Genomic DNA, 10,000 nt, shown 5'->3' on the forward strand with positions numbered 1-10,000 from the left:
TGGTTGTATAGAAGTCTATGCTTCATGTGTTAAAGCTGCATTCTCTCTCCTGACCACCAGGGGGCGACTCCTCTGGTTGTATAGAAGTCTATGCTTCATGTGTTAAAGCTGCATTCTCTCTACTGACCACCAGGGGGCGACTCCTCTGGTTGTATAGAAGTCTATGCTTCATGTGTTAAAGCTGCATTCTCTCTACTGACCACCAGGGGGCGACTCCTCTGGTTGTATAGAAGTCTATGCTTCATGTGTTAAAGCTGCACGCTCTCTACTGACCACCAGGGGGCGACTCCTCTGGTTGTATAGAAGTCCATGCTTCATGTGTTTTTTAAACTGTCAAACATCAACAATAACACACAGAGAGACGACGGCCATGTGATTTAAAAATAATAAAAAAACAGGAACTACGACACATAAAAAACAGTCATGCTCGTTGCTCATTTTTACTTCCCATTTTCTTTTCTATTTATTCCAAACTGGTGTTGAAAGAATGTATTATTGTGTGTGCATATTTCCCAGCAAAGGGCTTTTAAAGAGTATAAAAAGTTGCATGAACTTCATGCAGTTTGAACATTATATTGTACGATATATTCGTTTTACGATCACTTTCAGTGGAAGAGATTAACCTCTTTTAGCTCGTCCTAAATCGGTGTCCTCGCTGTCTTTGTCCATCCCCAGAGCTGCCGCAGTCGGAGCACATCAGCGTCGCCGACGCCACGTGGTTGGCCCTCAACGTGGTGCCGGGGGGCGGCAACGCCTCCAACTCGCAACCCATCGGAGTCACCAAAATCGCTAAATCGGTCATCGCGCCGCTGGCCGACCACAACATCTCCGTTTTCATGCTGTCGACGTATCAGACCGACTTCATTCTGGTGAGTGGGGATGAGAACGTGCGCTTAAACCAGCCGACGCTGGCAAAACGTTGACGGGGATGGCGGACCACGCCGCTTGGTTGGTCGGTGGCGCTAATATCGAACCACGACACTCGAGGTTTCCCCTCCGCCTCTTTTTGGACGCGAGAGTGACGGCGTTTCAATATGTATATGCTTGTTACGTGCATGGTGTCTTTTCAAAATAAACTTCTGTCTTCGCAGGAAGTCAGGTTTATGCAACAGGTCTAGTTCACAAGGGACACGAAAAGCGGTCTCCTGGGTGAAAGTCCTGTGTTTGTTTGACCCAGGCGGAAATCTCCGGATTTTGAAAAGTGAAGCCGATGCTAAAGCGTCTTAAAATCGCATTCTCTATACTGCCCACCAGGGGGGTGACTCCTCTGGTTGTATAGAAGTCTATGCTTCATGTGTTAAAGCTGCATTCTCTCTCCTGACCACCAGGGGGCGACTCCTCTGGTTGTATAGAAGTCTATATAAATGACTCTACTTCTCTTGATGTATTCCCTCAGTAAACATTGTAAACATTAGTTTTTGGTCTCAATCTCTAGTTTCAAGTCTTCTTCAATACAGCGTGATGTTCATTTAGTAAATTATGGTCATTCAGAGTCAAACAGACCATAAAGCAGGGGAGGATTTAGGGCGGGGCTAAAAGGTGATCGACAGGCCTCTACCACGGCGTTGTCTGGTCTTCGAGTTGCCCGTGTTTTGGTCTCACGCCTTTAACCCTTTTTACGGGGTGTCTTCAGTTCATTAAAGTTAATTGTAACATTTTGGTCGCCTAACAATATCTTTTTTTAATATCTCGTATTTAGCTCCGCCCTCTCGTGTCAACGCCGAACTCAACGCTCTCAAGCTTTCTCATCCCAGACCAATTAAAAAAATAAAATAATCGAGTTAATCAGCAAAAAAAAAACTTACAATACAAACTAAAAAATCGTTTTCTTGTTTGTTGTCTTGAATGCTTCAAGAGTTGCATTATTTGTCTCTTTATACAAGCACTGGTAACACAACTGTCTCCGTCCACAGTGTCTGACATGAAAAAGCAATAACCTCGGGTGGAGCGTCACTTCCTTCTGATTTAGGGAGAAATCCTCTCTCACACCGAGGCCCCCCTCCGGCCACAGGGAGTGTTTTCTTTATTGCCTTGCTTTTCGTGGGAAAAACAAGGTCTGCTGAGCAGCTCTGGCATGTTTATGAAAATGAAAGAAAACCTGTGTCGATGTTCATAATCTGTTACGTAAAGAGGATCAGCGGCTCAGCCTTTGAGCTGGAATTCCAGGTATCGTAACCCCGGGCCCCGTTTCCTGTCTATACCCACAATCCTAATTATTGGTATTTCAGATTTCTTTTTTTATTATTATTTCTTTTTAAACCCTGCTGCGTTCACTCTGTCGCCCATCTTCTCTCTCTCTCTCTCTCTCTCTCTCTGTCCTCGTCTCACGCTGTGTCGGATTTCATTACTGTGTGTGTGTGTGTGTGTGTGTGTGTGTGTGTGTGTGTGTGTGTGTGTGTGTGTGTGTGTGTGTGTGTGTGTGTCACTGTTCTTCTGATCTTTTGTGTTACAAAAACCCGACCCGAAAATGTTGAATACACTCATGTAGACGAAGGCATGAGGATCCTGACTGAGTCAAGTGACACACACACACGCACACACACACACACACACACACATTCGATTGACGTAATAGCTCGGTAAGGAAACCCATGTCATGAATCTTTATAGGTTTTTATTCCACACAATAAAAACCTATAAAGATTCATGACATGCGTCTTTTCTTGATGTTCACTTTCTCTTGAAATTATTGAAATGTTTGCTGCTGTGTAATTCAGTTAATTTGGTTTTCAGACATCCTTCAAGGAAAGAAATCCCCTCTATATGACTCAACTAAAAAGAGGGGAATGCACCTTTTTTATATTTGGGTTTGATTTTTGAGACACAACATAGGATGGAGACTCTACAGGACGATTTCTTTCCTACTGACGTGTCGTCATGTTTTTTTCCCACAAATGATTTGATGAACAAAAACACAATGCAGATATCTGCCGTAAATGTATAAAAAAAATAAATAAAAAAAAACATTAGTTCACCGAGTCGTGTCTTCCGTCCTCAGGTGCGGGAGCGAGACCTGCCGATGGTCATGCACACGCTGTCTTCCGAATTCACTTTGCTCCGGGTGGTCAACGGAGAGACCGTCGCCGTCCACGACCTCGGGGTCACCAATGGCTTCGTGAAGCCCAAACTGGGTAGGCATGAACTGGGAAGCTTTATGAAAAACGGTGACACGCAGGAGGAGGACGCATCTAAACATTAATCCACCCCCCACCCCCCCCCCCCCCCCATCCTTCTTGTTTCCCAGCACCCCGTCCCGTCATTCACCCGTTGTCTAGTCCCAGCAACATGTTCTGTGTGACCAGCCTGGACCCGGACACGCTGCCCTCTGTAGCCACCCTGCTCATGGACGTCATGTTTTACTCTGGAGGGTGAGAGAGCGAGAATGTCACCCACAATACTGATATTTATTTATTGAGATCTTTAAAAAAAAAAACAGAGGTACAAACCCAGAAGACCCTTTTGATTTTCCTTCAAGGAAGCTTGTTGTTTTGTATTACATGACTCGGGTTGAAGTCACTTTTAGCCGTTGTAGGAATTGTAGGAAGCAATTGATTTAAGTTTCCTTTTAGTTCACTTTTTATCTATATATATATATATATTTCTGTTGTTGTGAGAGCCTGGTAGAATGTCTCACAGCGACATAAACATACAAAATACAAGAACTGTACGGGACCATAACTTTTAACGCTTAATCTTTAGTAGTCTTTTCCATGACTGAGGTTCAAAGTGACGGATATTCATGCATCTCCTTTTTAAGTAAAAGTACAAAACTATTGGCATACAAAAACACCCTTAAAGTACAGCGAAAGAACTCATAATGCTAAATGTATATTATGTCACTGAATTATAATCATGTGTGCAGTAGTTACTACACATACTTCACTGCCCGGTAGCTTGTGAATTTTCACCATGGGTTCATTTATTTATTTATCAATAGTAATACATCATCATTGATTTGCAGATCATATTTAATGTCATTAATCAGAATCTGGGAAATAAACTAATAACTGTGGTGGAAGAAAAAAAGAACAATATCTGCCTCTAAAATGGAGTGGAATATAAGTATAAAGTAGAAGAAAATGGAAATACTCGATTTAAGTCCCTAAACATAATTAGTTCACAGAACTAGTTCATTTCAACCTCTCTCTCTCTCTCTCTCTCTCTCTCTCTCTCTCTCTCTCCAGGCTAAAGGAGGCCGGAGCCTCCAGCGAGGACTCCAGCCACATCCGCTTCTTCTCCTTCTCCCTAATCGAGGGCTACATCTCTCTGGTCATGGACGAACAGACGACTCAAAGGTTGAGTAACACAAACGCACAAACAACATATTTATACGGCTGCTGTGTAATTAACCTCACTTGTTCTTTCAAGATGTTGTTTTTCTTTTCAGTCACTTAAAAACCGGGGACATTACGTTTATGCAGGGGGAACAAATGTATGATTGTTGTTGTTTGAGGAGGAGGAGGAGGAGGAAGGGGGGGGGGGGGTAGTTTGTTGCTAGGCAACAGCAGTGCAGTTGGGCATATACAATGTACTTAAGTCACAGCGGGTTTCAGTCTGACTCATTTGTCCCCCACTGAGTCCCCTGTCTTTCTCACAGTTTACCCTCCAATTAAGCAGAAAGGACAAAAAACCTGAGCAGCTGCTGATCTCCATTAGCATCCAATCATGTGTGTGTGTGTGTGTGTGTGTGTCCATTCACAGAAGTTATGAGTCTGTTATGAATCAGTGACGTCTTAAAGCCAAGTGGAGGTTTCACGGGCCCCCGTGACCTTCACCCACAAAATATCCCTCAAAGAGACGCATGCCAACCAGGAAGAGACAAAATATGACCACAAAGAGACACAAAACAACTACAAAGAGACACAAAACAACTACAAAGAGTCTGGAAATGACCACAAAGAGACACAAAACAACTACAAAGAGACACAACACAACTACAAAGAGACACAAAAACACAAAACAACTACAAAGAGACACAACATAACTACAAAGAGACACAACATGACCACAGAAATAAACAAAACAATTACAAAGAGACACAAAACAACTACAAAGAGACACAAAATGACCACAGAAATAAACAAAACAATTACAAAGTGACAAGATATTAGCACAGGAAGATACAAACAACTACAAAGAGACACCAAATGACCACACAGACACACAAAACAACTACAGAGAGACTGCAAATGTTCACAAAGAGACACAAAACGACTACATTGGACACAAAGTTACCACAAAGAGACGCAAAACAACTACAAAGAGAAACTAAAAAACTAAAGAGACACAAAATTACAACAAGAAGATACAAAACAACTACAAAGAGACACAAAACAACTACAAAGAGACTCAAAATGACCATGTTAATGTGTTCCTACTGTATGTAGGTCACCCTTGTCCCCACATTTACGTAAGGCCTAATGTGTTGCCTTAAAGGAATAGGTCACCCATTTCACTCGACTTTACAATGGCTCTCTTACACAGTGCGGCGGGTTGTTCAGCAGTAACACAATTCACCTGAATGGTTAATAGTTAGCTCCTGCTGCTCCTCACAGTGTCTGGTGACCGTCAGCTGTTGGTAACCAGAGCAAAACAAAACCAGTCATCGGTGTCCGGGTCTGTGGAAGTGGAATCTAAAGTCATCCAATCCACCTAAAACACTATAATGTTTGAATTTAAAAATACACGTTGACCTCTAAACTGTTAATTTCTTTACACTTTGTTCTCGTCAAGGTTTCCCAACAATGTCCTCTTCACCAGTGCTTCTGGTGAGCTCTGGAAAATGGTTCGGATCGGTGGACAGCCCTTAGGGTTCGGTGAGTGTTTACGTTTTTATTTGCACCTTTTTTATAAAAGGAAAGGTCGCACAGCGACGAGAAAATGCAAATGATGCAAAAGAAAGTATCAATTAACATGCATATAAGCGGTATTGAAAATGGATGGATGGATGGATGGATATATATATATATACTACATGCCAAGGTTGGGAACTTCTTAACTGCTGTACCCCTTTAAGTGTAACTAATATTACCAATTATTTCTCTGCAGACGAGTGCGGCATCGTGGCTCAAATATCAGAACCCCTGGCCACCGCTGACATTCCAGCTTACTACATCAGCACCTTCAAGTTCGACCATGCGCTGGTGAGTCGGGAACCGCCCGATACCGCGGAGAGGTTCAACGATTTAGGCGATAACGATGGCAGAGAAATGACTATTTCGATAACCGATTCATTGTTTAAAAAAAAGTACTAATCATGCAGATTGTTGTATTTCAATAAGTGTTCAGTCAGATTGTCATAGAGCCCTCGTGTGTCTCCTCCAGGTCCCCGAAGAAAACATCCAAAGTGTGATCGGAGCCCTGCGGACCAAGAGCACGGCGGAGTGAAGGAAGAGAAGAGGAAGAAGAAGAAGAAGAAGAAGAAGAAGAAGAAGAAGAAGAAGAAGAAGAAGAAGAAGAAGAAGAAGAAGAAGAAGAAGAAGAAGAAGAAGAAGAAGAAGAAGAAGAAGAAGAAGAAGAAGAAGAAGAAGAAGAAGAAGAAGAAGAAGAAGAAGAAGAAGAAGAAGAAGAAGAAGAAGAAGAAGAAGAAGAAGAAGAAGAAGAAGAAGAAGAAGAAGAAGAAGAAGAAGAAGAAGAAGAAGAAGAAGAAGAAGAAGAAAGCTCTCAAAAGTCGCTGCGTTCAAACGTTTTCTATATCGTGTCCAAAAAGTGCCAAGAGCTCGTTAGCGGTCTCCTGTGGGACGGCTCTGAGCGGAAGGGAATCGAACCCACGGAGCGCCGGGGGAGGGGGTGGTGCGGCGTACGAGGCTCCCCTGTCTTTCCTGGTAGTTGTTGCTTTAGTTCACCAGACTGAATATATACGTTTCTTTTTCCTCTCTGAAGCTGCTTCTTCCCACTCCCTGACCCCCGTGAGCACCGTACCGCATTATTTACCTAACTCCTCTCACGGAGGGATGACGAATGTACTGTCAAAGACAAAAGATATATATATATATACATATAAATATATATATATATATATACATAAATATGTATATATATATACATAAATATGTATGCATATATATATTTAAGTATATATATATTTATACTTAAATATATATATATATGCATAATATATATGTATATATTTAAGTATACATATATACTTAAATATATATATATATACACATAAATATATATGTATGTATATATATACATAACTATATGTATTTGTGTATATATATACATATTTATATATATACATAAATATATATATGAATATATATATACTTAAATATATACATAAATGTATGTATATATATATATATATATATATTTAAGTATACATATATATACTTAAATATATATATACATAAATATATATGTATGTGTATATAAATATATATATACTTAAATATATATATACATAAATATATATATATACATATTTATGTATATATATATATATATATATATATACAGATATATATTTATGTATATATATATACATATTTATATATATATATGTATATATATATACATATATATATTCAAGCTCTCCATATTTTTTTGTTTCCGTTTTCTCAGTGCCAAGATGTTTGAATGCCTAAGCTGATGCCTTTTGTAGGATTAATAATGTGCGTGTGCAATTGTAGGACACAATTCTTGAGGCCCGCTTGAGAAATAATGTTCTGTGTGTGTTGTTGAACATCTTTCTTCTTTTTTTTTTTATTGCATATTTTTTTTGTGTTTTCGGGATTTGTTGTGAGTCCGTTGTTTGTAAATTCCGATGCACATGAAGTGAATCAAAGACCTCGATGGGGGAATTATAATCTGAGTGTTTTTGAACGAGTGACGTGCATTCGCGCTGTGAGCAACCGGGTTGATGGGTCACTCAAAATGTGTTTGTGAGTTTATAAACAAACAAACAAATAAGAGATTATTTGGCTAGCAGGCAGAATTCATGTGGCATTGATCCACGACGTAAAAGTTGGATAAATTATTTGATTTAGAGAAAGTTATTTGATGGCCTTTTTGATATTTGATTAGTATAAAAATGTTATTGACAATTAAATAACCCGACTTCAAAGTACCACATTGCAACAACTGCAAATGATTTGAGGATCCAGCACTCCGTGAGAAAGTAAATCTATCACGAGCTGAGCTTGCTGATAAATTTGCTTTTTCACTTTTCTTTCAGAGAGTTAAGACAAGAAGATCGATACCGCTCTCACCTCTATGCATTTCGTTTGTCGCTGAAGCCAATTAGCTTAGCTTAGCATAAACGGCTAGCCTTGCGCACATAAAAAAAAAGAAAGAAACAAAGCCCACCGAGACATCTAGGATTTAATTTATCAATAACTGTATTTAATTAGTACGGAAGAGTATTAACGCTACGCATAAGGCAAGAAAAAGAGATTTGTATTTTTTAATTTTATAATTTAAAAAAATAATAATAATGTTGGGAATTAGGTTGAACTTTCAGTAATAGTATAGCAGAATTTGTTTAAATTTTTTTATATGATTAATTTTGATAATTTAGTCAAATTTTTAAGAAAAAAGTTGAAACGACCGTCCCGAGAATCGCCGTTAACCTTTTGAGAGTAAATTAAACTACTGCTGTTTGCACATATACTGACTTAATTCTCATTATTTAGACTTTATTCTCGAAAAGGTATATTCCTCCTCTCATTTTTTTTTTTTTTTTTTTTTACCTTCATGCCCGGGCACTAATAGTCTTTCGTACTATTTGCTTCATCTTGAAATAATAGAAAAAAATAAACGATAAGTTTAGTTACCGTTCTAACTATTCGTTACTGTTGCTGACAGAACGCTGTCGTGTTTTTTTTTTTTCAGGGTCACCTCCTGGATCTTGTTGCTCGCGCCGTGAACGAAGCAATAAGACCCGGCGATGAAGTGCAATGATGGGGGGGGGTGGGGGGGACGGGGACGCCTCCAGGTCGTAAATAAATAAATTACTGAGCCACTTTGTTTTCCAGAATAATGACACAGACATAAGCTATGCTTCACACAGGGAGGAGGAGGAGCCCCGGTGTGTCGAAGCTGCCCCTCTCCTGCCCCAGTCTGCACTTTAATGCAGCCCCCCCCACCCCCACCCCCCACCCACGGGCCTGCTGTACTGATGTGAAAGCAGGGGAGGGCTATTTACTGTAGAATGATCATTTCTGTTGGTCTTACGCATTTGGTGATAATGTTTATATATATATATATATATTTATTTTTCTCGCACCCCACCCACCAACCACCTTTCTTCTGGTCAGACGTGATTAGTGAAAACTCCGTATTCATCAGTGTCAAAAACGACTGTCGGCCGCTTGAGTGGAAACACTGTGTTTTTTGTTGTTGTTGATGTCTTTTTTTTCTTTTCTTTACTTAACAACGGGGATCGTCAGCTCACTGTTATTTGCTCCCGGTGTGTACTTTTAAATCAATAAACTGGGCGACGTCTCTACCACAACGTGGTATTCTGACATAGAAACTGGGAATTATTACAGCTACAGATTGACAAAATGTCCTCTTTGAGATAAAAAGAATGCAAACAAATGAATATATATATATGTATCAAGTTTAAATGTGAATATTATCAGCTAATGAGTACTATATACATGGTAAGGGAATAGAATATTACATGCAGTGCGGATAAAAAAGTAGTAAAAGATGTCACGTTGTGCTTATTATAACCCGCCGTGTCGTATCAGTTACGAGAAAAAGACAAAGAAAGAAACTTAAGTGTAAAAGTGAACCAACACACCTAGACGGAAGTTAATTAAAATAAGGAAAAACACTCTTCTTCCGCTAGAGGTCTTACTCCCGTTCCCGTTCCGGGTCCTCTGCCTCCCTCTAATTGGCGACCCCGGCCTCGACCGAGCCGGTACGAAAAATCTGATTATCTTTTAATGATTTGCCCACGAACAGAAAGGGAAACATGCACCCTCTTTGCAGTTGAGGCAAAGAGGGTGCACAGTTATTGTGATGTCATTTTAATTATAACTTCACA

At 39.9% G+C, this 10,000-nt stretch overlaps 2 protein-coding genes across 2 annotated transcripts in view; one reads left to right on the plus strand and one right to left on the minus strand.

Annotated features, from left to right (window-relative positions):
* castor2 (cytosolic arginine sensor for mTORC1 subunit 2) overlaps positions 1–6,564 on the plus strand; it is a 15,176-nt gene extending 8,612 nt beyond the window's left edge. The window contains exons 3-9 of the mRNA XM_034550986.1: positions 676–869; positions 2,999–3,131; positions 3,245–3,368; positions 4,185–4,295; positions 5,734–5,816; positions 6,049–6,143; positions 6,325–6,564. Of these exons, the coding sequence (XP_034406877.1) occupies positions 676–869; positions 2,999–3,131; positions 3,245–3,368; positions 4,185–4,295; positions 5,734–5,816; positions 6,049–6,143; positions 6,325–6,387 (803 nt within the window). The 3' untranslated portion in view covers positions 6,388–6,564. The remainder of the gene's footprint in view (positions 1–675; positions 870–2,998; positions 3,132–3,244; positions 3,369–4,184; positions 4,296–5,733; positions 5,817–6,048; positions 6,144–6,324) is intronic.
* A 2,656-nt stretch (positions 6,565–9,220) lies between these two features.
* The window catches only part of rcc1l (RCC1 like), a 12,851-nt gene continuing 12,071 nt past the window's right edge, over positions 9,221–10,000 (minus strand). Inside the window, exon 13 of the mRNA XM_034550355.1 lies at positions 9,221–10,000. This exon is cut by the window's right edge and continues 231 nt beyond it. The gene's annotated coding sequence lies outside the window, so the exon portion shown is untranslated.

Source organism: Cyclopterus lumpus, chromosome 14 (assembly GCF_009769545.1).
Source record: "Cyclopterus lumpus isolate fCycLum1 chromosome 14, fCycLum1.pri, whole genome shotgun sequence".
Taxonomy (NCBI): Eukaryota; Metazoa; Chordata; class Actinopteri; order Perciformes; family Cyclopteridae; genus Cyclopterus; species Cyclopterus lumpus.